General features: G+C 34.9%; 3 protein-coding genes across 10 annotated transcripts; 2 read left to right on the plus strand and 1 right to left on the minus strand.

Annotated features, from left to right (window-relative positions):
• Positions 1 to 337: 337 nt before the first annotated feature.
• mcm-10 (Protein MCM10 homolog) lies at positions 338 to 9432 on the plus strand (the record flags this gene model as incomplete). The annotated part of the gene is made up of 14 exons (NM_067055.4): positions 338 to 540; positions 603 to 699; positions 839 to 1120; positions 2167 to 2235; positions 2283 to 2349; positions 2459 to 2541; positions 2979 to 3090; positions 4749 to 4869; positions 5125 to 5260; positions 5796 to 6116; positions 6958 to 7161; positions 7463 to 7579; positions 8414 to 8563; positions 9217 to 9432. The coding sequence occupies 14 exons, from the start codon at positions 338 to 340 to the stop codon at positions 9328 to 9330; spliced, it is 2076 nt and encodes a 691-aa protein (NP_499456.1). The 3' UTR covers positions 9331 to 9432.
• T28D6.6 lies at positions 9422 to 25876 on the minus strand (the record flags this gene model as incomplete). 2 transcript variants are annotated; one of them, NM_001268197.2, is made up of 9 exons in its annotated part: positions 9422 to 9539; positions 9589 to 9684; positions 10619 to 10741; positions 11346 to 11814; positions 13558 to 13642; positions 13765 to 13880; positions 25503 to 25614; positions 25701 to 25754; positions 25808 to 25876. In NM_001268197.2, 9 exons carry the CDS (start codon positions 25844 to 25846, stop codon positions 9533 to 9535), a joined length of 1101 nt encoding a protein of 366 aa, NP_001255126.1. The 2 variants fall into 2 exon arrangements, with proteins under 2 accessions (NP_001255126.1, NP_001255120.1); NM_001268191.3 differs by lacking the exons at positions 13558 to 13642; positions 13765 to 13880; positions 25503 to 25614; positions 25701 to 25754; positions 25808 to 25876 and having other exon boundaries at positions 9533 to 9539; positions 11346 to 11788.
• On the plus strand, positions 16450 to 25015 carry T28D6.5 (CUB domain-containing protein; the record flags this gene model as incomplete). Of its 7 annotated transcripts, none has more annotated exons than NM_001382998.1 (12): positions 16450 to 17722; positions 18206 to 18434; positions 20206 to 20286; positions 20705 to 20806; positions 21082 to 21183; positions 21730 to 21855; positions 21902 to 22339; positions 22474 to 22656; positions 22713 to 23158; positions 23238 to 23590; positions 23708 to 23865; positions 24543 to 24965. In NM_001382998.1, 12 exons carry the CDS (start codon positions 17595 to 17597, stop codon positions 24669 to 24671), a joined length of 2475 nt encoding a protein of 824 aa, NP_001370887.1. The 7 variants fall into 7 exon arrangements, with proteins under 7 accessions (NP_001370887.1, NP_001360174.1, NP_001368137.1 ...); NM_181929.5 differs by having other exon boundaries at positions 17661 to 17722; positions 24543 to 25005; NM_001372659.2 differs by lacking the exon at positions 21082 to 21183 and having other exon boundaries at positions 17367 to 17722; positions 24543 to 24995.
• Positions 25877 to 26052: the final 176 nt, after the last annotated feature.

The following is a 26052-nucleotide window of genomic DNA, read 5'->3' on the forward strand; positions in this document are numbered from 1 at the left end:
GTTGGGCGCTATGGAGGGTGTTTTGGAGGACAGAGAATTGCCGCATTGGGCTTAAAATTTGAAGCGAATTTTTGTTATTGCAATGTTAAATGTGCAGAAAAAATTGATTTTGATCTATAAATCAATTAAATGTGAAATTCACAGCAAAAAATCAAAACCACGCCTATTTTTCTGGAATTTCTACTTCTCCGGGACTACTTTTCCAGTGTCTCCAGGTAGCGGGAATTGAAAATTTAAAAATTAAATTTATTTATTTATTTTTCACCGATTTTCCCCAGATTTTCTCTCATTTTCCGTCATTTTCGCTGAAATTTTCCACAAATTGTTCAATTTTCAGATGGATCCCCTAGATGACCTACTCACACAGCTCGAGGGAGTCGAAGAAGAGGAGCTAAAGCCTGTAAACCGAGCCCCGCGGCTTCTGAACATGGAAGAAGCCTGCGAAAATCAAGGTTCTAGTGAGAAACCCAGCGATTCTAGCTCGAAAAATCGATATGAAGATGATGATAGTGATGATGAGGAGCTTTATGTGAAAAAACGGTAGGGAAAAGCTCGAATTTCTCGAAAAATGCAAAATTTTCTCCAATTTTTTCTTCTTTCAGAGAGCTCACGGAGCAAGGAGCTCTTTTAAAGCGGCATCTGGAGAAGAATAGCTCAACGAGTGGGCCAAAGGCCACAGATGCTTGGAAAACTAATAAAGTATGGTGGAAAGTCGAAGAAAAATCTGGAAAAACCCAAAATTTTTTAATTTTTTTGGATTTTTTAAAATCATAACAATTACAACTACAATTTATCAAAAAAAAAATAACGCCAAAACCAAAAAAAAATTTTTTTTCAGAAATCAGTGCTCACCGGGCTCACGAAACCATCCACCGACACAGTAACCGTCGGAATTGTGAGATTCGACAAATTTCAAATATCGATTCGGAATCCGAAAATTTCGGCGACAAGTTTTGGAGCATTTACTGCTGGAATGAAGCTTGAAAAGCTATCAAATCTGAAACCAACGTCAAATTTCAAAGAAGCATGGTGCACGATTGGTGTTATTGTGGAAAAGGGTTTCAAGAAGAAAAGTGCAAATGGAAATGATTTTTTGATTTGGAAATTACATGATTTAAAGGTTTTTAGAACGGAAAAATGAATAGAAAATTCGGAAAATTCAGAAAAAAAACATCGAAAAAAAAATTTTTTTTTAGGTGTTTAATTAAATTTTTTAGAAAAAATTCATAGTTCTAAAACTTACAAATTCGTTTTTAAAAAATTCCTACTTTTAAAATTTTTCGTCGGATTTCTCGATTTTTGCTCCAAAACTACGGTCTCGACACGACAAACTTCTGTTAAATGCGAAAAGGTGTGCGCCTTTAAATAGTACTGTAGTTTCAAACTTTTTGGGATTTTTTCATTTATAAAATTGAAAGAAAATTCGAAAAATTGACAAAAAAACTGATTTTTTAGTGAAAAAAATTTTTTTTTTAATTTCCGAAAAAAAAAAAATCAAAATTCAATTTTTTTTTTGCTTTTTGAAAATTTAAGAAAATCCTATTTTTGAAATTTTTTTCTCCGACTTTTCGATTTTTGCTCCAAAACTACGGTCTCGACACGACAAATTTTTGTTAAATGCGAAAAGATGTGCGCCTTTAAATAGTACTGTAGTTTCAAACTTTTTGGGATTTTTTTCATTAATTAACAGAAAACTATGTAAAAATCGATGAAAGTTCCAAAAAAATTACAGTACTCTTTAAAGGCGCACATCTTTTCGTATTTAACAAAAATTTGTCGCTTCGAGACCCCGGGTACCGTAGTTTTGGCTCAAAAATCGTAAAATAATTTTTTAAAAACTCATTTTGCTTTTTTTGACTTAAAACGCAAAAATTTTTTTTTTTTTAATTCTCAAAAAAATTGAGTTTTCGTGCTAAAAAAGTGCTAAAAATTGATGTATTATAGTGAAAAATTCTAAAATTTCAACAAATTTTTTTCCAAAATTTTTAATTTTCCTGTAAAAAAATTCTGAAAATTTTTTTTTCAATTAAAAAAAAAAATTTGAAAAATTTGTTAAAATCTGTTTAAAGTGCTAAAAAAATTACAGAATTTCACAAAAAAAATTCGAAATTTTCCTATTTTTTAAATCAATTTCCTTCCCCAAATTAAACAAAAAAAAAATTCCAGGACTGTCAAACCCAACCAGTGAAGCTTCTAATGTTTGGAGACGCTATTAAAGATCACTGGGAGATTAAGGTATGTTTTTATTCTAAAAACTCCCGAAAATTTACCAAATTTTGCAGCTGGGCTCAGTAATTGCATTGATTTCTGCTCAAATTGCCGATGATTCGACTGCTTCCGGAGCTAAAAGTTGGTTTTTTTTGGAAATTTTGGCAAAAAATTTCAAAGAAAACCCATTTTTTTCAAAAAAAATTAAAAAAAAAAAATTCCAGAAAAAAACCAAATCTTGAAAATTCAGAAACCGTGTCGGCTACGCTGAAAGTGGCAAAATCGAATAATATCGTGGAAATTGGACAATCCGCACATTTTGGGACTTGTAAGGTGAGAAATATTGATTTTTTTGAAAAAATGGGGTTTTTGAAAATAAAATAAAAAATTTTTTTTTCTAGAAATTTAAATAAAATTTTGAAAAAAAAATTTAATTTTTTTTTCTAAATCCAATTAGGAAAACTTTTTTAATGGTTTTTTTTTGAAATTGATTTTTTTGTAAAAAAAAATTCCGAACATTTTTTCAAAATATTTGAAACTTCTAATAAATTACGCAAATTTTCGGAAATTTAATATTTTTTTCAGAAATTAAATTGGAAAATTAATCTTGTAAAGTAAGTATTTTTACTGAAAAAATTTCCTTTTTTTTTTGAATTTTTTTCCACAATTTCTCCAAAAAATACACTATTTCATTGTATGAAAATTCCTAGAAAATGCTGAAAAATATTTCCTTTTTTTAAAATTTCCTTCAAAAAAAATTCAATTTACAGGGAATCCGACAACAAGACGGCCAACGATGCAGTAATTTTGTAAATTCTTCGCTCAGCGAATTCTGTGTATTCCACGTGATGAGCGCTGCGAGGAAATTGTCGGCTAAGAGAGGTTTGAGGAGAAAAAATTTCGATTTTTTCAAATTAAAATTAAAATTCGTGAAATTATATTTTATACTTTATATGATATTAATTGAAATTGAATTGAAAGAAATTATATTTTTTGTTTTTTTTTCAAAAAATTATCGATTTTTAACACTGCAACTTTTTCCTCACGAGGGACGAGGAAAAGTGGTTTCTAGGCCATGGCCGAGGGGCTGACAAGTTTCAGCGGCCATTTATCTTGCTTTGTTTTCCGCCTGTTTTCTTTTGTTTTTCACAGCTTTTTCCCGTTTTTTCTTATTAAAACTGATAAATAAATATTTTTTGCAGATGCTAAAACAATTTCCAAGTAAAAAAATTATGTATTCAGTGGGCAAGCAGCGGTGAAAGTGGGCATTGTAATATGATGGATTACGGGAATACAAAACCTAAACTTTTTCTGAAACATGATACATATGCTGCTTAAATGCTGAAACTACCTGATTTTCATAACGAGACCGCTGAAAAAGTTTTGAGGTTTTCAAAATTAAACTTTTTGTGCGAAAATCTCGACTTTTTCACCAAAAAAGTTGTATTTTGGAAACCTCAAAACTTTTTCAGCTGTCTCGTTATGAAAATCAGGTAGTTTCAGCATCTTAAAAGCATATGTATCATGTTTCAGAAAAAGTTTAGGTTTTGTATTCCCGTAATCCATCATATTGCATTGACCACTTTCACCGCTGCTTGCCCACTGAATACATAATTTTTTTACTTGGAAATTGTTTTAGCATCTGCAAAAAGTATTTATTTATCAGTTTTAATAAGAAAAAACGGGAAAAAGCTGTGAAAAACAAAAGAAAACAGGCGGAAAACAAAGCAAGATAAATGGCCGCTGAAACTTGTCGGCCCCTCGGCCATGGCCTAGAAACCACTTTTCCTCGTCCCTCGTGAGGAAAAAGTTGCAGTGAAATTATCGATTTTTTGTGTTAAAAAAAATTTTTAAAAAATCAATATACATTATTCATTTCAAAATAACTATAAAGTTCAAAAAAAAAACTTGAAAAAAACTTCGTAAAAATCAACAGAAATATAGCAAATGACTCATTATTCTTCCTATAGTGCTCCACCACATATTTGCTCTGCTGACACAACATACACACCTCCCGCCGCCGGATCTTTTTCTAAACCGTTTGAGTAAATATAGGAGAGCAAAAATGATTTGGATCAGGAGGAAAAAAATAGTTTTAGAAGGAAATTTACAGGAAAATTGAAATTTTTGTTCAAAAAACTTCTTAAAACTGAAAACTAAATAAAATTTTTTTTTAGAATTTCACGAAAAATTTATAGAATTCGAAATAAATTTATATTTTCAGTAGCTTTTTAAAATCAATTTTTGAGTAAAAAATGTTTCAGTACAAGTTCTTATTTAGAAAACTTTAAAAACTTCGGAAAATAGTAATTTTTCAGTAATAAAGCCATTAATAAAAGTTATATTTTTTTCCCAAAAAATTTTTTGATTTTCTCGAATGTCAGGTTTTTAATTTCTAAAAAAATTTTTTTTTCAAAAATTCAGAAATTCGAAAAAAAAAAGTTAGTCAATTTTTTTTTGCAATTTTTAAACAAAAAATCGGTTTTTTTTTCATATTTTTAAAAACCGCTGAAAAATTTCAAATCAATTATTGTTTCCAGGTGTGTTCAACGCGGTGACATGTGGCCCAAACGTGGGCGGCCTCTCATTCAACAAGAAGCCCGGCACGCCCCGCCCACCGATTTCCAGCCGACCAGGAATTTCCGGCTCCGGACTTGCCACGTGCGTGGGGACTTTGAATTTTTGAATTTTTTCGGCAAAAAATTGGAGAAATTTTGTAAATTTGCGAGAAAAAAAAGCAAGCTTTTCCTTAAAAAAACGAAACGGAAAGTTTTGGAGTAATTTTTTAGAATAAAAACTAATAAAAAAAAATAATTTTAAAAACTTTTTTTTTGGAATTTTCCAACAAAAAAAAACGATTTTTCAGGATTTTTTATACTGGAAATTTTAATTTTTCTATTAAAATTTTTTTTCCAGCTCCAGCGGCTCCCCAATGCTCCGTGACACAATGCGACCAGCAGACAGCTTCACGCTGACCACACCGACTTCTGGCCTGAAAAAGATTACAAAAGAGGAGGAGAAATCGTCGTTAAATGATCTTTTGAGCCAAAGAGTAGGCGAATTTTTTGAGCAAAAAAAGGGCTGAAAATTCCAGAAATTTTGAAATTTTTGCTAGAAAAATTGGAGATTTTTCTGAAAAAAAAAATTCTAAAAATTGCTGAAATTTTTCGCAAAAAATTTGAATTGAAAAAAAGAATCAGAAAAATGCCAAAATTTTGACGAAATAGAGTTAGAAATAATTTCATTTTTATTGAAAATTTGCCGGAAATCAGAAATCACCAAAAAGTCGGAATAATGTTCTTAAAAATTCAAATTTTCCTAGAATTTGGGGCCTAAATTCACAAAAATCTTCGAAAAAAATGGTAAAATTAAAATTTTTCCGAAAAAAAATGTTTTTTTAAATTTTAATTCGGTTTTTGCTGATTTTCTAAGCTTTTCTCTCAATATTTACTTCAAAAAACCTGTAAATTTTGGGGTTTTTCGGCTGAAAATTTTAGAAATTTTCTAGATTTTCAGCATCTGAAAATCATCTGAAATCACTGTAAATTGTCCTAAAATTCCCAATTTTTCAAAAAAAAAATTTCCAGAAAAACACGTTTGCCGCCCGTCAAATGCTGAAACTCAAAGAGAAAAAAGATGAGAAACTGGCTGAAAGTGTGGAGGAAATGATTGAATTTTTGGGAACTACAGGCGGCGAAGAAAAGCCATCAGTTCATTCGAGTTTTGGCGAATTTCTAGCAGCCGACACCCGACGGGAAAAGGCGGCTACTGTCGATTTACGAGCTTCTTCTGCAACTTCTGGAACAAGTGCTTCTTCTCCAGGCGGTTCAAAGCTATGGACAATGTCACTGGCGAATAAGAAAGCTGCTCCGTTAGGTCATAAAGATGCTCAGGAGCATGCCGCTAGGGTACATATGAGCTGGAAATTTCAGCAATAGAAATTGGCAAAATTCTGTGAAAAAAATTGTCAGAAAACTTGTGGGATTTTACTGAAAATCAATGAATATTTTAAAGAAAATGCTTAAAAGTCAGAATTTTTTTTAGCGCGAAATTCGAATTTTCTGAGATAAATTTTTGGCGGAAAATTTAAATTTCGTTTTTTTTTCAAGTTTTTAGGGCGGAATTCAAATTTTCGGAAACAATTTTTTAGCGGGAAATTCGAATTTTATGATTTAAAAAATTTATGAGGAAAAATCCTAATTAAATTACATTTTTGGTTGAAAATTCAAATTTTTTTCAGCAATTTTATTCAGCGCAAATTTCAAATTTTCTGGAAAAAAAACACATTTTTGGCTGGAAATTTGAAATCTCTGAAAAATCTTCTTTTTTTTTGGGAAATTAAAACTTTTTGGGAAATAAAATTTCAGCGGGAAATTCAAATTTTCTGAGAAAATTTTTTTTGTCGCGAAATTAAAATTTTTATCAATGAAAAAAAAAAGCAAAAACTGCCGAAGAAATGTCGTAAAACGTTTTTAAAATATCCAATTTTTCACAAATTTTTTTGGCGGAAAATTTAAATTTTCTGGTTTGTGAGCACAAGATGCTGACGGAAATTCGAATTTTCTGACAAAAAAAATTCAAAAATTCCAATATTTTTTCCAAAAAAAAAAAACATTTCTCGAAAATTAGAAAAAAAAAAGTTTTTTAAAAAGTTGGAAATTTTTGAACTTTTTTGATTTTTTATCAATTCTAAACTCCTCAGAATTTTTTTTCAGGGCATATTTCGAATTTTCGAGAACATTTTTTCAGCTCCGCGCAATCGCAATTCTCAAGGCAAAACGAAAAGAAGCCGAAATGGAGAAGCTCACCGGAGGCGGCGGCGGAGTCAAGCGAAAAGCTTCCGGAACACCGACGGCTCCGGAGCCCGAAGCAAAGAAGCCGAGAAGCCAGAAAATGGATGAGATTCGTGCGATGCTCGCCAGAAAGAGCACACATCACAAGGAAGCGGAGAAGGTGGGTTTCGGGAGAACTAAGAATGCCAAGAAGTGGGCGGAGTCTGAATTTCGAAAATTCAAAAATTTCGAATTTTGAAAAACGACCAAAGTTTGAGAGCTGTGTTCAAAAATTTAGTATTTTTTAAAGAAATATTGGAAAATTTAAAGTTTCGTCGGGTTTGAGTATTTTCTTAAAAAATAAAATAAAAATTTTGTTGAGTATATTTTTAATTTCTAATTTCGGAAGTTGCTAATTGTAAGTTGTAAACGAAAAATTAATTTGAAAATTTGGGAAAAATTATCGATTTTTTTTTTTGCAGGCGGAGCACGACATGCTCCAGCGTCATTTGACAGGAATGGAAGAACGCGAAAAAGTGGAAACATTTACGACGACTTGTGTTGAAGTTAAAAATGTTAAAGTTGTCACGTGTAATCAGGTAAACTTAAAAATTTTAAAAATAACTTGAAATTTTTGAAATTTTCATAATTTCTACAAAAAAAATTGGGGAAGTTCACTAAATTTTGAGAAAATCAAGAAATACTTTGTATTTTCGAAAAATCGACTTTTTTTAATTTGGCAAAAGCCTAAACTTTGAAAAATTTTTAAAAAGAAAAAATACTCATTTTGCTTCAAATTTTCCCGAATTTTTCGATACATTAATGATATTTCGATGAAAAATCGAAAAAAATCACGAAAATTTGAATTTAAAATAATTTTTGTAAAATCGAAAAATTTATTTTTTTTTATCTCCTAAAAATTGGAACATATCAATAATTTTTTACAATTGTATTTAATAAAAAACAAATTATAAATCGAAAAAAAAAAACATCTCATTTTCAGGAAAAAACGTGTAAAAATTGGAGCTTCCAGATATTTAGAAAATTGCCCAAAATTCATAAATTTCTAAAAATCTGTAAATTTTTATTTTAAAAAAATACTTTTGTCTGTTCTTTTGTCAAAATTTGTAAAAAAAGGATTTAAAAAAATTTCCTTTGATTTTTTTTTCAATATTGCTGAATTTTTGAAAAATGCTGGAAGCGAAAATTGAAAAAAAAAATCCTCTCAGATTTCACAGAAATTGTTCGAAAAAAATCGTAAAATTTCTGTAATGATCCCAAAATTGAAATTTTAATAAAATTCGAGAAAAGTCGGAAAATTCTTTTTTTGTGAATTTTTGGAACAGAAAAATTTACAAAAATTCAAATAAATATTTTTTCAATCAAGTCAGATTTTTTTTTCAAAATTCCAAAAAAAAATTGAATTTTTTCAGTGCAAATACACATCACAATTCGCATCATCAGAATGTATTAAAAAAGAGCATAAACTCATTAAACACACCGCTGACAAGCGATTCTTCAAATGTACTGGATGCAAAAAACGGACTGTTTGTTTTGAAATGATGCCTGTCAAGCATTGTGCGGTGAGTTTTTTTTTTGTAATTTTTGAACAAAAATTTTGAAAACTTCAAGCTTTTAAGGAATGAATTTTTTAAGTGAATTTCCTAAAATATAGGCTTTTCTTTAAAAAAAAAAAATTAAAAATTAATTTTGTTTTCAATTTTCAACAAAAATTGTTACATCTAATAGTCTATTCAAAATTGAAAATTCTATGCAATCTCTCTATTGAACATCAAAAAAGTTGTAAATTTCAGATTTTTACAACTTTTCTGATGTTCAATAGAAATTGCTTAGAATTTTCAATTTTGAATAGACTATTAGATGTAACAATTTTTGTTGAAAATAAAAAAAATTGATTAAAGTTTTTTAACGATTTCGTGAGATTTTTGAGGTTTAAAGTTTTTTTATGTTTCTACATAATTTAAATTGAAAATTCTAAAAAATTGTTTAAAAAAATTTTTTTTTGATCATTCTGAATTTCTATAAAAAATTTAAACAATTTTTCTGATGATTTCTAAAATTTTGAAAATAAAATCCGTAAAATTATGAATTTCAGTATAAAAAAGTATACATTTTTTCCCAAAATTAAATTCCATGTTTTTCAAAATTTTTCTAAAAAAGTCAAATTTTCTTTGACTCTGTAAATTTCTGTAAATTAAAATTCCAATATTTCTAGCACTGCAACGAGAACAAATGGGAGCGCGTAGCGATGAAAGACGAACGAAAAGTGGTTCTCGACACGGAAAATCTGCTGCTCCGCGGTGAAGAACGTCCGTTTGTTGGCTCCTGAACATCTGGAATTCCCTATTTTTCTAATTTTGCTGTATTTTTCCAATTTTGGCTGTAAAATTTTGAATTGAATTTAACGCGCGAAAAAAATTAAACCATCAATATTTAGTGTCAAGAACATTGAAAAAAAAAGGAACAGGAATTAGAAAAAAACATTGAAAAATCAGCAACCACAGGAAGACGAGAAGCACGGGAATTTCAGCTTAGACTCTGGAAAAAAAACCATTATTTGCGACAAAAAATGCAAAAAAAGACTCACTTTTTGATGACCTGAACAACGTCCTCATCGATGAGCACATGGTCGCGGCCTACACGTTGCGGGTTGTGCTTTGCAGATGCTCCCCACACAAGAGCGCTGAAAAATTGGAGGAAGTTGTAGATTTTTGAACAATTTTTAGAAAATTTTCGGAGCTTTTCGCATGTTTTCTGTGCTGTGAATTTGAAAAGCTTTTACAACAACATTTTTTTGACATTTTTGCGATTTTTTTGCGATTAAAATCTCATTTTTCGAAGTTTTTGCAATTTTTTGCATTTTTAATTGTTCAAAAAATTGTTCATTAAAAGTGATTTTTGGCTTAATTTTTTAAAACATTCTCTGAAAATTTGTGCTTTCAGAAATTTTTCGTACCAGAAATATTTTTTTGCAAATTTTTTAGAGCTTTTAGGAATTTTCTGCAATTTTTAATTGTTTTTTTTTTCGGGAAAAATTGCGAATTTCTTTTTTTTTTTTTAATTTTGTGCAACAGAACGTCACAAAGTTTTTTAAAAGCGATTTTTCAGTTTTTTTTTTCCAGAAAATTCCAGATTTTGTTTCTGTAATTTTTCAGCAATGTTTTGAAAGTTTCCAGAATTTCAGAGTGACTTTCGTTGTTTTTAGTGGATTTACAATTTTTTTTTTGGAAATTTTATGTAAATTGAAAAGATTTTACAAAATCCTTTTTTTGTTACATTTTTGCAATTTTTTTTGCGATTTTACACATTGTTTTTTCGTTTTTTTTAAAGAAATTTTCAGAGAAACTTTGTGTTTTTTTTTTTCAAATTTCAACAATTTTGAAAAAAAAAATCTTTTTCCGAATTTAAAAGAAAATTTCAGAGAATTTTTGAAATTTTCAGCAATTTTGGGGGCTTATCAGGTACTTCAGAAAATATCCGCAAGGTTGAAATTTTTTGTTGCATGTTTGGCATAATTTTTTTTTAAAAATTCAGACTTTTTTTTTGGATTTCTTAACAAAATTTCAAGTTTTCTGGAACTTTTCAGAATTCTGCGCAATTTCCGAATTTTCCCGTACCACTTGAAGTCCTTCTGTAGCGATTTGTGAATTTTCGTACACAAATCTTCGATGCTCTTGCGTTCGGCATTCAAAACAATCGGTTGCGAGTAGTCGGGCAGTTGTCCCTTCGGTTTTGTGTAGCTGAAAAATTTGAAAATTGAGGTGGAAAAAAAAAATTAATTGGGCAACTTTTTCAAATTTTTGACATTTCTAAGATATTTTGGAAAAATATCTGCAAGTTCAGAATTTTTTGAACAATTTTTTAAAACCAAAAAAAGCTGATGCGCTTTTTGAAAATTTCAGCATTTTTTGGATGTTTTCGCTTAAATTTTTTATTTTCGGTTTTTTGGGAAAATAGTTTAAATTTTTTTTAAAATTTTACCATATTTTAACAAACATTTTTTAAACATTCCGTATTGAAATATATCGATTTTTAGGCTAAATAAAAATTTGATTTTACGGTTTTTAAAATCACACAGCATGTCGGAAGTTTTGAAATCAAACAATTTTTCAAAATTAATTTCGGAATTGTTTTTTCCAATTGTACGATTTTTAACACAAAAATCCAGATTGAATCTGAATTTTTGTGTTAAAAACCGTCGTAAAATTGGAAAAAAATTCCGCCGAAATTAATTTTAGAAAATCATTTTATTTTAAAAATCGAAAAATTTTAATGATTTAAAACATTTTTAATTATTTTTTTTGAAATTTCCCGGATTCTCAAAATATTCAAAAAGCCCCTCACATGCGAATCAAGTTCAAGTACTCCCAAACTTTCTCCAACAAATCATCGAAATTCCACTTATGATGAGCGGAAATTGGTACGGTATGCGGGATACGGTAGATAATATCGAGCTCTTCAATCGAGATCTGATCGATTTTATTGAGCACATAGATGCACGGAATATAGATTCGATTTCCCTCAATCACATCAATCAAATCCTCGGAAGTAGCGTCGTAGCGAAGTGTGATGTCTGCATTATGAATACGATATTCGGCAAGGATACTCTTGACAAGATCCAAATCAAGTTCAGATTGTGGAACGAGCATCGTCAAATTGATGCCTCCCTTCTCCTTCCGCTTATATCCAATATTTGGTGGCTGCTTGTTCAGACGGATACCGAATCCTTCCAACTCGTATTCGAGAAGCTTCTTGTGTTGTAGAGGCTTCATTACATCCAGAACCATCAGGATTAGTGAGCACGTACGGGCAACTGTGGAATATATTCATTATGATTTTTGAGAGAAATAGAATTAAATTTCGATTAGACGTTGCTAAATGCACTGCAACTTTTTTCGAACGAGGACCGAGAAAAAATGCGAAAAATCGGTGTTTGCACACAAAACACCGCATTTTACGATATTTTGTACTTGCTTTGTTTTCTTGTGTTTTTCACCGATTTTCCCGTGTTTTCTTATTAAAACTGATAAATAAATATTTTTGTTAATGCTAAAATAATTTCCAGATGAAAAAATTGTGAATTCAGTCGGCAAGTAGCGGTAAAAGTGGTCAATGTAATATGATGGATTACGGGAATAAAAAACCCAAACTTTTTCCCAAACATGATACATATGCTGTTTAGATGCTAAAAGTACCTGATTATCATAACGAGACCGCTGAAAAAGTTTTGAGATTTTCAAAATTCAACTTTTTTTTGTGAAAAAGTCGAGATTTTGGCACAAAATGTTGAATTATGAAAATCTCAAAACTTTTTCAGCGGTCTCGTTATGAAAATCAGGTACTTTTAGCATCTAAACAGCATATGTATCATGTTTGGGAAAAAGTTTGGGTTTTTTATTCCCGTAATCCATCATATTACATTGACCACTTTTACCGCTACTTGCCGACTGAATTCACAATTTTTTCACTTGGAAATTGTTTTAGCATCTGCAAAAAATATTTATTTATTAGTTTTGATAAGAAAAAACGGAAAAAAGCTGTGAAAAACGAAAGAAAACACGCAGAAAACAAAGCAAGATAAATGGCCGCTGAAATTTGTCGGGGACTCGGCCATGGCCTAGAAACCTTCTTGCCTCGTCCCTCGTTCGAAAAAAGTTGCAGTGAAATGTGACTGAAATATTTTTTTTCTCGCAAAATCAAACGAAAATATTGCAAAAACATTAATTCAGTCATTTAAAAAATGTCTCAATATTCCAAATATAGCTGTTTAAAATTAGTTTTTCAGTTTTTTTTTCGCAAAATTGGAGGAAAAAATTATGTTTACCCATTTATGATGGTGTAGTCGAATTTGTTTTATTGCGGTATTAGACTCGGAATCGCCTGAAAACACCGAATTTCATAATGAAACTTCTTGAAAACTTCTTAAAAAAAAGTTATGACGGCTCAAAAAATGGCCTAGAATTAAATAGTTAAAATTTGAAATTCGGCTTGTCAAGCGGCTGGAAACTCACTTTTTTGAAATCACCGTCAAATTTTGAGTATACAATGTAATTATCTTGCGTTTTCAACTTTGTTTAGGTATTTTAAAGTCGATGAAAGGCGAGATTTTCAAATTTTGAAACAAAATCTCGCCGTCCATCGACTTTAAAATACCTAAATGAAGTTGAAAACGCAAGATAATTAAATTGTATACTCAAAATTTGACGGTAATTTCAAAAAAGTGAGTTTTCAGCCGCTTGACAAGCCGAATTTCAAATTTTAACTATTCAATTTTAGGTCATTTTTTGAGGCGTCATAACTTTTTTTTTTGAGAAGATTTCAAGAAGTTTCATTGAAATTCGGTGTTTTCAGACAATTTTGAGTCTAATAAAGCAATAAAACAAATTCGACTATTATTTTTTTTAATTTTGAACCAAAAATAAAAAAAACAAAGTTTTATTAAAATTTTTGTATTAAAAATAAACGTTTTCCAGTATTTTTTTTCCGTATTTTCTTTATTTTTTCAACAATTCATCAAACATTTGTAGAAGTGATCCAAATAGTTTCAATTCCTTACCAGCAATAACTTGCTTTCCACGTCCTTTTCCGTCTTTGGCTCCTTCGATAATTCCAGGTAAATCGAGCAGTTGAATTTTGGCTCCCTGAAAAATATCAAAAATTAAGAGCAATAATTATTAAATCCAAAAAAAAAAATTTCAAAATTGGGTAATAATTCGAATTAATTAGATTTTATGATAGATTAAAAACAACAAAAAAGCCGAACCTTGTACCTAATAACTCCGGGTACGGTGGTAAGTGTGGTGAATTCATAGGCAGCAACTTCCGAGAAGACTCCAGCCAAATTGCATAGCAACGTGGATTTTCCGACAGATGGGAATCCTGGAAATGGAAATGATAATTTTTTTTTTGCAAATACTTTTTAGGAACGATTATAGCCGAAATTGAAGTTGGTCATTGATACTTCGTTCTATATGCTTTTTAGAAAGTTGTAGAAGTTCACAGATTTTTCTGGAAAATTCTAAAACTTTCCAGGTTGTTCTAAAAAGTTTTTTTTCAAAGCAGATTTCAATTATCACCAAAAAAAAAAAATTTTCCCAGAAAATCCGATTTTTTTTTTCAAAAAACTCAATTTTTCCTGAACTACAGTACTTCTACAGTACTCCTACAGTACCTCTACAGTACTACTTCAGTGCCCCGACCATATTCCCCCACTAACCTCAAACCATTAACTCTTCAAAAGACAAAAACTCAATTTTTTTTCTAAACTACAGTACTCCTACAGTACCCCTACAGTATTACTACAGTACACCGACCATATACCCCCAATAATCTAAGAATTAGGAGCTCTGAAAGTTGCCAATTTCTGAATAATCTGCACTTTTCAATTTGCCGACATTTGGCGCAATTACTAAACTTGCCAATTTGCAAAAAAATTGCCAATTTAGGAAAATGTACAAAATTTACTCGATTTTTGTGCATTTTTCCATTTGTTTTAAGCTTTTAAAGCAGTTATAGCTCTCAAACACATATGTGTGCTCTTTAATTTCCTTCGTTATTCTTTTTTCTTCATATGATTTCTATCTTTTCTCTTTCCAAAGCCTTCTCGTAAAATCATCATTTTTATGTGTAGAATTTTGCGTAAAAAATGAGCCCATTTCTCCTCATGCTCAGCGCTCGGTTGTAAGAAATCCATAAAATTTGGGGGAAAAACGCCCAAATTGCTTTTGGTTTTGTGCTCCTCCGAGGATTTTATTTACTTTTCCATACCCACTGACAGGTTTGCTCATCAAGTTGGCTCTCACAAACTTGGGGCGAAAATAAACAGATTTGGTTAAAGCGACCGGACATTTGATGTCAATTTGCATGACAACTCTCGGCGCGCGCACGGGCTCATTTCCGCTTTTATATCGCTCCGTCCCTTTGCTTTTCGCTTTTCTGATTCCAGATTTGAGTCATAGTCATTCGTGATTCCGTGAGTTGTCGGAATTTGACAAAATAAGGAGCTTCTCCAACACTGACCCGTAAGATGTCGGATGCTCAGATTTTTTGGCAAAAACTAGCTTTTTTGGCTTTTTCCAGTTTCTTTGAGATTTTTGTCAGAATTTCCTTCATTTCGCTTCGATTCGCTTCTCCAATTCACCGAAAAGTTTCAAATTTTTAGTTCAAAAAAAATTGTGAACTCATGCGGAATGGGAATGCAAAAAGTATGTTTTTTTCTCAAAAAGCTGAAGAAAAAAGATGAAAACTTCTTGGCTTTCCCTATTTTTTGCGCAGAAATTCGTCATTTCCTGAGGATTTTGCTCGCGCGCGAACATTTCCATCATTTCTCGGTTGACGAATGACTGACAGTGTCGGCGTCGTTCTTTCATTTCGGTGTGTGTGTGTGTGTGTGTGTGTGCTCGCGGAGCCAGCCACAAATTTTAAGACAAAAATCCGCAAAATCTTCGATTTTTGCATTTTCATCGAAAACAGAGACTTAGCGACTTCCGGAATCGAATTAGAAAAACAAGATAATTTCCGCCGGGTTTTCAGCTTCTGGTGAAACCGATTACCGAATTAATGTAGGTTAAAGCTTGCAAAAAAGCTCTGGATTTTTCTTCTTTATCGAAAAACTTTAGATTTTTTTTTTCGAAAAATGAATAACTTATTCGATTTTTCGACTAAAAACCGAAAAAATCCAAGAAATGCATGCGGGTCGGAAACTGGAAAAATTGCACATGGGCTCCTCGAGCTTCATCATTCATAACCACGTCATAAATTGATTTGGGAGCTATTGAAATTGAACTTTTTTTCTCGATAAAAACTGAAACATCGGAGCACTTTCGCCATGAACCTAATCTCCTCTTCCCACGATGATCTCTTCTTCAGCTTCTTCTTCTCATCTATTATCTCTTTGGATTAGAGATGACTGCTCTTTCCTTCATTCTTCCAAAAAGGAGAAATGTCTATTCCGTCGTCGTTGCCAAACAATAATTGTGCCATTCTCTTCTCCTTTTTGTGGCTCATTCTATTATATATATGCTGTGTGTGTGTGTGTGTGTGTGTGGAGCTCTGCGGCTACTATTGCTGGCTGGCCGGTTAATAATTTGATTTACGTGTTTTTTGTTCAAATTGAAATGCCATAGCCGTGTGTTATTTCGAATTACGGCTCTTTTGCCGGAATTTTTCCGGAAATACCGTACTTTAGTCGACTTTTTGTGTTAGTATCGATGCACAATTCTAAATTTTTGAATTTTTCTGAAATTCAGTTCGATTTTCCAGTTATTTTCGATGGTTTTGCTCAGATTCTGAGCTGAGCCAGTTTCTTAACGAACAATTCAGAGAAATTGAATTTTTCGGAATCATCTCGATTTGTTCGAAAAAAATCCAATTTTTTCTGAAATTTAAAATTCAGATAGATCTGAGCCGGATTTTTGGTCAATTTTCAGTGTTTTCTCTCGAAAAATATCGGAAATTGTGCTCTTTTCCGGTGAAAATTCAACATTTTTCAGAATTTGAATATCCGACAATCACGATTCGTCAGATTTTCTCAGATTGTGAATAACTTTCCAAAAATTGAATTTCTAGAAAATTTCGGTATTATTTTTCGAAAAATGTAGAAAATTTGAATTTTTCTGGCGGCAAAAGTTCACTATCCGTTACATTTGCCCAGGTTCTGATTAGGGCTTCTACGGTAGGCAGGGGCGGTTTCAGGGCCTGCCTGAAGCCTGACCGCCTCATGCCGGCCTTTTACCTATTTTCTGCTTTTTGACGAGGATTTACGTATACACGTGGTGTTAGAGTGTCTCATTTTGGCTTGAATTACGTTGATCTACAAAAAATGCGGGTGAAGAGACGCAGAGTTCTCAACTGATTTCGCATGATTAAGAACGTGCTGACGCCACATTTTTTGGGCAAAAAATTCCCGCATTTTTTGTAGATCAAACTGTAATGGCCTGGTACCACGTGCGTATACATAAGGCGTGAGGCGGGCAGAGGTCACCTTCAGGCCAGGCAGGCAGGCGTTTTTACGCCTACATGGAAGCCTTGCCTTTCTGATCAAATAAACAGCAGTTTTAAGTGATTTCCTCGAAATCTGCACCAATTTTTGGCGAATAACTCGAAAAAACCGCAATAATCTGCCCAACTTGATCTCTCAAAATCATCATCTCACACTTTTTCGAGTTTTTTTTTTCACTCTTTTTTTGTGTGTCACGGAGCCGCAAGTAGAAGACGTGAGTTTCAGAGAAGCAGAGCCCGACTTCTTCTTCTTCTTCTCCTCAACCGCCCATTTCCTTGTCACTCTGCGTCTTCTCGAGAGAGCGTGAGAGTTGAGAGAAGCTATGTATCCTCCAAACTCCCAGCGGGGGGTCCTTGCTCTCCGCAAAAAAAAAAGAGGAAAAAAAAGAAGAAGAGAAGCAGCTCTGTCTCTACATTCTCTCCTTTTCCTCCTCCTCCCCTCTATACTTATACTCGAAGCCAAACCCCAGAAGAGCTCGTCTGTTCTCTCTTAAATTGTCTGGAAAACCACAAATGACACCTCCTCTGGTACCGTAATACTACATTCTCCTCTCTCTCTGCATATTGATTTTTGGGCCAATTTTTCCTCATAAAATGTCATCCAACAGGAAAAAAGGGAATGGAGGTACTCGGAGCAGCAGCCACAACAACAGTAGAAGCATGATGCTCTCCTTGTTTATGCTTCTCGCACATCTGGATCCAGCAATCGCTGGCTCCGACAGGTAGGCTTTTTTTTGGCTCAAAATGTGCTGAATTTTCAAGAATTTCGGCTCAAAAAATCTCGAATACTCTAGAATTTCGGAATTTTTCGGCGATAATTCAAGTTTCAGTCAACTTTTTTTTCCAGCAGAAATCGAAATCCCGGTGTTTTCGTCAGTTTTTCGGGGAAAAAAAACAGTCGCCCAGCTCGAGCTTTCTGTCACTTTCTTTCTGTCACGTGGTGTCAAAATGTCCCATTTCGTTGTGATCTACAAAAAATGTGGGAATTTAGATGCAGACTTCTCAACTGATTTCGCATGGTTAAGAACGTGCTGACGTCAATTTTTTTTGGGAAAAAATTCCCGCATTTTTTGAAGATCAAACCGCGATGGGACAGCCTGACAACACGTGGTCCGTCTGAATTTCTGAAATGAGAAAAATTGAAAATTCGAAGACTTTCAATAGAAATACAACCATTTCTATTTGAACCTTCCAAATTCTTCCAGGAGATCGTACCACCCAAACCCGGACGCCGAACCATACGGAATCGTTCAACCAGCCTATCCATACGATCCACATCCGCTTTCCGTCCCCGAATCGCTGGTCCAATCGCCTCGCGCGATCCTATGCAACAATCAGACCGAGTACGAGTGCGTCTGCATGCGGCCCTACTCGTCACCGCATTCGCCCGTTCGGCCGACACCTGCCGCTCCGGATTGCAGTGTGTTCATCAAGGTATAAACTCTTTTTAGTTGAGCAAAAAACAACAACCGCGGGGCCACCGAAAACACAATTGTTCTTGTCTGATGGAAGAGAGAGAGTTTTCCTAGTTTCCCCCAAGGGAGCCAAGTTATCATTTTTTTGGGTTTCTTTTCTCGGAAAACTTGGTGGAATTTGGAAAAATCCCATATTTTTGGGATATTCATTACCGAGGATCTTTATGATTCTTCCAGCTGCATCTAGCTTCTTTCTAGTCGCAGAAGCTTCCAGCTACTTCTAGTTGTTAAAGTGCGGATTTATAGAAAATCGCCAACGTCTCTTTTTTTGGTCTTTAATTTCCACATCCAGTTAGAGCTTCAAAGTTTCCAAAAGTTTCTAGGTTAATCCAGAATACTTCCTCATCCCATTAAAACTGCTCTTTGCCCTGAGCTCTTCAATAGAGAGCCCCTGCACTCCCAACACCAAACAAAAACGAGCCCCTCGTTTTGGTGGTGCCATTGGGAGTGGCGTGAAGAAGGAAGAAGAAGGAAGAAGGCGTCAGCTTCAATGTGAAGCTGTGAAAAAAAGATGGAGAAGGCCAAAAACGAAGTCTCTCACTCTCTCTCTCTATTCACATGTGTGTGCGCACACATACATAAATACACACAAAAAAAAACCGCCGACGCCGACAACTTTTGCAACGACGAGCTCCGCGCGCCGGCGTAGGCGCCACGAAGACTAAAGCCGCCACCCGCCGTCGTTGGAGGAGCGGGGGGAAACTGACGATTTGCAAAATAGGAAAGACTGCAGTGAGAGCAATAGGAAAAAAAAACAAAAAACCGAACCTCGGAATGAGAAATCGTAAAATGGAATTCTTTTCAGACTGCAATTTTCTAGTTTTCGAGGGTTTTAGAAGGATTACAGTGGAAACAGATTGCCAAAATTAAAGGATAGCAGTTTTTTTTTGGTTTTAGTCAAATTCAAAGCCTACAAATTTCTCAAAACTGGAAAAATCGCAGTAGTGATAGGACATGGTGCATCCTAATAGCCAAAATTTCAGTTCCGGGTTTCGGCGTTTTCTAGTTTGTTCGAAATGTTCCCTTTTTTTGGTAGGACATGGTGCATCATGAATTGCCAGATTACCGATTTTTAGCTTTGAAGCTCGAATTCGATGCTTTTCTGACCAAAAATGCCAGTTTCTTACAACTTTTGCTACTCAACGTTTCTATTTTTGGTAGCACATGGTGCATCCTGACCCGATGGTTCGATTTTTCGATTTTCAAGTTCCAAATTTAGGGAATACCGATTTTGGCTTTTCCTCGTTGCCGATAAAGCCGGATTTCCACAACTTTTACTACTCAAAAATCGGATTTTTCCGTTTTTCTGTAGGGCATGGTGCATGCATCCTAATTGGCAGACTACAGATTTTCTGATTTCTCAGCTTTCAAGGCTGGTTTTCAGACTCTGGGCTTTTCACAAATTTTCAGTAAAATTTGGTTATATGGGAGCATTCAAGCTTTCAATTTCGGCCTTTTTGCTCGAAAACTTAATAATTCGTCGGGATGAGATTCGGCTCTTCTGTGCACTACTTCTAAAAAGAAAACCGCATTTTTCGATAAGTAGCCTCATTTTCCGTCAGTTTTCCTGCTCCAAAAACTCTTTTTCTCGGATTTTCCACTCCGGGGGGGGAGAGCATGGAAACCCGAGTAGTTGTCAGTCGGGTGAGGCGGATTAGGTTTCAGGGTCACAAGAGAGAGAGAGAGAGAGATAGAGAGATCTAAAAATCCGAAAAATCAACAACTTTCAGACCGATGATCTACCGGTGGTGGATATGCGAATGCGACAGGTGAACACCGAGGCGAAACTCTACACCGGCGACAGTTATGAGGTAACTGATTACACCAGAAATAGTCTTAAATCACGTGGTGTCAGGCTGTCCCATGTCGGTTTGATCTACGTAGATCTACGAGAATCGCGGAAATTTATACACAGACATCTCAACTGATTTCACATGGTTAGGAACGTGCTTACGTCACATTTCTTTGGGAAAAAATTCCGCATTTTTTGTAGATCAAACGGTTATGGGACAGGCTGACACCATAACGAAAAACGTAAATTGCGGAAGAATTCTGTCCAAAATGCGAACTACACCCGCCAAGCAGCGATTCGCTCCGCCCACTTCATCTGATTGGTTCAAAAGTAGGCGGGGCGAATCGCTGATTGGTCGGTGATCTCTCAGAGGGAATATAGCCTTGGAAATTGGTCGCGACAACTTTTAAATAGATAAGCTCAAAAACGAGATTCAGGAGTACTTCAAGCGACGGATCTCGACTATAGTCTCCCATTACTGTCAGCACAATGCGAATGAGTGCCCGGGTGTTACTCTACGCATGAGTCATGTGAGTCAGGTATTGCACGTTTTTTTCTTCTTCTTTCCTTTTCTATCGCAAGTAGCCAAAGCTTTTCATCTAGAAAAAGCCTTAAAATTGCTGAAATTGGCTGAGCAACGTCACGCACGATTATATTCGATTGATTTGCAAAAAATCAACCATTTAACCCACGTATTCGTCGTCGTGATCACTTTTTACCAAAATGCTCGGTTCTCTTGATTTTCTCTGATTAATTATATTATGTTTTATGCATTGTGGGGTTTTCCACAACAAAATCCACCAAATTTTTGAAGGAAATGCTCCAAAAATTGAGCGATGAAGAGGCCGACGAGCTTGATCTAGACAGATCGGTCGTGTATGCCGAGCGTGACGAGTCGGACCCACTTTTCACAAAGGTGTGCATCATTCTTTGCGAATAAGCAGCGGTGGGCGGCAATCGCCGTTCGGCAAATTTTTTTGGCGACAAATTTGACAAATCGACGAATTGCCGGTTTTCTGATTTGCCGGAAATTTTCAATTCTGACAATTTGCCGATTTGCCGGAAATTTTCAATTTCGGGAACTTGCCGATTTGCCGGAAATTTTCAATTCCGACGATTTGTTGATTTGCCGGAATTTGAATTCCGGCAATTTGTCGATTTGCCGGAAACTTTCAATTCTGGCAATTTGCAGATTTGCCGGAAACTTTCAATACCGGCAATTTGTCGATTTTCCGGAAATTTTCAATTTCGGGAATTTGCCGGAAATTTTCCATTTCGGGAATTTGTCGATTTGCCGGAAATGTTCAACTCCGGCAATTTGTCGATTTGTCAAAAAGTTTCAACTCCGGCAATTTGCCGATTTGCCGAAAAAAATCGTTTGCCGCCCACCTTTGCGAATAACGGCTTTACTTCTACACCTAGGATCCTTTCTTTCGGCTTTTCTGACAGCACTTTTTTGCAGGAAAATGTTGTGATTCTTCGTATGGACCATTTGAAGGGTAATCTCACCAGATTACTCTTCGTTTTGACGAAAAACGATAGGAATAATGGAGTGGTGAATGAGGATACGATTATTGATCCGATTAAGGTAAATCATCTCAGCTTTCTTTTTGCTAATAATCCACAATTTCCAGATCAAATACATCATTGCCAGTCAAGTGGGACCACTTTCTCGCGTGCTCGGAGGCATCAAAATCGACAGTGTCCGCACGGCGAAGATGAAGCGGAACTACGCAGTGCCAGCGGCTGGCGCTCTGAGCTACATTACTCCAGAGCAACGGCTGGACAATCAGAAGAGCAATAAGACGTTGATCACCATCGTCTGTGCGATTGCCACCTTTTTCGCTGCCACCTACTGCATCGCATTGATTCAATGCTTCCGGTGGGTGAGACGGAAGAGTAAAGCTAAGCGAGAAGCTAAGCTGGCAGAGACGAGCCATGTCGCTTCAGTTGATGCGAAGAATTATGGAACTTGTGAGAGCCAGAAGCGGAAGCCATCGAGGAATGGGCACATGGTGCACGCCGAAGAGACAATCCCACTGACCTATGGCCAGATTGATGAGATTCCAGACGTGAGTTTATTCGTTTTAAAGGGCGTGTTCAAATTGAACGAAATTCGAATTGAAACTTTTCAAAATTCGTTTGATAAAACCAAGCTATTTTTAGCTAAATTTAAAAAAAGTCTTCTTACGAAATTCGTTTAAAGGACAACTCGCAGTCTCTTCCGCAGAGACAAATGCGAAATTGGTTCAAGTGCGACGCTTCCCAGCTTCCACGAGAGCCAACGTATCCGACAAACTTTGTGGACTCATATCAGCACCAGCCAGCGGCTACAACTACAACGCCGAAGCCGACGGATGACTTGAAAGGATCGAAGGAAGAGTCGCCGGTGAGTTTTCAACAAATCAAGTAGCTATTTATTGATTATCTCTAATATCTTTGTAGATTCTCACAAAGCGAACTGAGAACAATGGGAATCTACACAAAAACGTGTCACCAGTCCTTTCATCTCAAGCCACCACCAGCTCCGAAGCGATATTCCCACCGTCGAAGGATTTCTCCGACTATGTCGAGGATCAATATCACAAGAGCAGAGCCTCATCGAGTAGTCCGACGGACGAGATTCCAAAGTCTCCAATCGAAGATCCATGGGATGACGCATCGGGTAAATATGCTCCGCCGATGGTCCTACTGCAGTCCGACACTCCGGATCTACCGCTGGTGATGCAAAATCACACAGGGAAGCGGTATGAGGAAGACGAAGTGGATACGGATTTGAAAGGACTGCGGAGTGGTGGAAGTCCAGTATTTGCAAGGCCAAGGTCTCGGAGAGGAAGTCGAATTGATGAGATGGAGGGGCAGTTAGATATTCCAGAGTTGAAGCCGTTGAGGTAATTTTAGATCCGGATAATTCGTAACATTCTCCCGATATTCATCAATATTTCTAAGAAAAAATTCCCAAAAATTCAGATCCGACGACCCTCTGGCCGAACCACTCGACGCGCCGGTTCCGATCAACAGCATCAAAGGATCCGTCGACGAGGAGGATCGGTGGTCTTCGAGTGAGGAAGGCGAAGTCGACGTTTACTATAAAATGAGCGACGATGAGGATGTGACGCGGGAGGAGTTGGACTGGAAGAAGGCGATGGCGAAGGCCGAGCTGGTGAAGGAGGCCGAGTCGCAAGGAAGGATGCTTCCAGGGTCGGAGGATCAGCAGGATCTCAAGGATTTGAACAAGAAACGAACAGAGACACCTCCATCCTCTCCGATTCAGAATCATATTCAGAATCACTTGAATCACAACACCGAGTCTGATTCGGAAGGTGAGATTTTTTGAGATTTCAAGTTTTTTTTTTGAAAAATCTAACTTCTAAACAGTGTTCTTTTCTTCTTCTTTTGGGATTTCTCTCTCTCTCTCTCTATTCCTTAATCACTTTCAGAAGAGGAAGAGCCCGCCAGGGTACAGGATGACGGAAAAGACGCCGAAATCGCCGAAAAAGATGACGATTTCGTGTACGAACGTCTCCGAGAGGAACTTTCTCCCCAGCCTCCGATTGTCGTGGATTTAGACACTGACTTAGATTTTGTGCCGATGAAGGTAACACCATTTTTTGTCACATAAATTTACTAACTTTCCGATTCTTGTGCCTGATGTGCTTTCTAACAGTTCACCAATGTTTTCCGCACAGCTTGAAAATTCTCTAGAAAAACCGATTTTCTAGCTCAAAACTGTGTAATCTTGAATTTACTGAGAAACTGCAAATTTCCCTTAGAAAAATGGAGTTTTTTTAAGACAGAAATTCTGGAAATTCAGTTTGACCTCTCGATTTTCAGCCAAAAATCTATGTTTTCAGCTAAAAACATCAATTTTACGCCAAAAAATCTGAATCTTCAGTTGAAATATTGAAATTTCAGCAAAAAAACTTTGGGATGAAAATGATGAACTTGGAGCCAAAATCTGTTATTTCGAACTCCAAGTCTCAATTTCCAGCAAGAGTGGGAGAAATGAGCTGTATGGGATTTATGTATTAGAGGAAAAGTTTTACATTTTCAGCCAAAAATCCCCATAATTTCATCCAGAAAACCCATAATTTTTTACCGGAAACCTCAATTTTCCAGCTAAAAATCCCCCATTTTTCCGCCAAAAACCTCCAATTTTAGGCCAAAAAAATCCTCAATTTTCCAGCTAAAACCTCCAAATTTTCCAGTCAAAAACCTCCAATTTTTTCGCCCCAAAAACCTCAATTTTCCACCCAAAACTTCCAATTTTTGCAGTCACTACCACCACCGCCACCAGGAATGTTCCCTGATTCTCCACCAGAATCCGGTTCGGGATCCAATAATCAAATGCATCATCAACGGAGTCAGGAGATGAGCGAAGAGGATGAAGATGATCTTCGATAGCGTTTTTGATCCATCATTTTCCCCCCATAAATATATGTATTTTTTGCCTTTTCAAATTGCTCAAATCAATCTTTCGACCCCTTTTTCTTTTCCCCCCCAAAATTTTTATATTTTCCTATTTATTAAAAATTGTAAAAAAATACTTAAAATTTTAAAAACCAATTTTTCGTCGTTTCTCGCTTTTTATCACCCCGGTGTAGAATAAAATTAGATTTTTTTTGGCTCGTAGTAGATTTTTTTTATTTTTTCAAAATAAATTACCCTCTCTTTCCCCCAATCCCGTGTGCCTGTAAGTTTTTGTGAATTCGCAAAAAATAAAGTTTTTTGACCGATCTTTCGGGAAAAAAAAATACAATTTTTAAGATTTTTTCAGGTTAAATTGTGGGTTTTCACAAAAATATCACATTTTTGCGGAAATTTAGAAAAAAAATTTCAAGAATTTTTTTATAGCTTCTAGTCCATTTTTAAAATAAAATTTATCAATTTCCGAATTTTTTTGGGTATTTTTTTTTTCAGAAAATGCTCATTTTTATTGGAGAAATGTTGAAAAATTTACATTTTGAGTGGTTTTTTAAAGATTTTTATCGGAAAATCTGCAAAATTAAGGAAAATATGATGCTGAACAATCTTGGTGGGATCAATTTTCGCCATTTTAATTTATTTTTTGAGATTTTTTGTCAAAAAATAGATGAGAACTATTCAGAACCTTTTTGACGATTTTTATGAGCTATGTTACACATTTTCAGTGTTTTTTCCAGATATTGCCATAAATTTAGAGAAAATTACAATTTTTTGGTAATTTTTTATTGCAAAATTCCACTAAAAACACACCAACAAATCCGATACGGGCGTCTCCGGTCTTTGCGACGTCGAAACCCTCTCCTGGACCACCGCCACCGCCTTTTGGAGTGATCAAATCACGACGGAGCTTTGCGAGTTTTGCCTGGACAAATATAAATGAATTGGTGGATTTTTTGGCGGAAAAATTAAAAAAAATTTCGATTTTTTTTTGCAAAATCCTCCTCTTACCTTCAGAATACCCAAGTGAGCGTTGGTGGCCTTGTTCTTTTGAGTTCTAGCCATCTGAAAATCATTTTATTCTCAAAATTTGCATTGAAAAGCTTCCGCGTGCTCACCTCGGCCTCGATATCCGCGATTTTTTGCAAAACCGACATTTTCAACGGGTTTTTCGGGTTTTACAGGTTCTGTAATAGTTGAATAGTGATTTATAGGCACTTTGTGAGCAAAATAAGCAAAAATTAGACGGAAAAATTAAGAAAATCGGTGAAAAACGAGGAAATTAGGGGTGAATTAGTGGAAAATGCACTTTTTGGAAATTGCCAAAGTACGCAAACACCGAGCTGTTTTGGTTGCGTACTCG

The sequence above is a fragment of the Caenorhabditis elegans genome, chromosome III, assembly GCF_000002985.6.
Source record: "Caenorhabditis elegans chromosome III".
Taxonomy (NCBI): domain Eukaryota; kingdom Metazoa; phylum Nematoda; class Chromadorea; order Rhabditida; family Rhabditidae; genus Caenorhabditis; species Caenorhabditis elegans.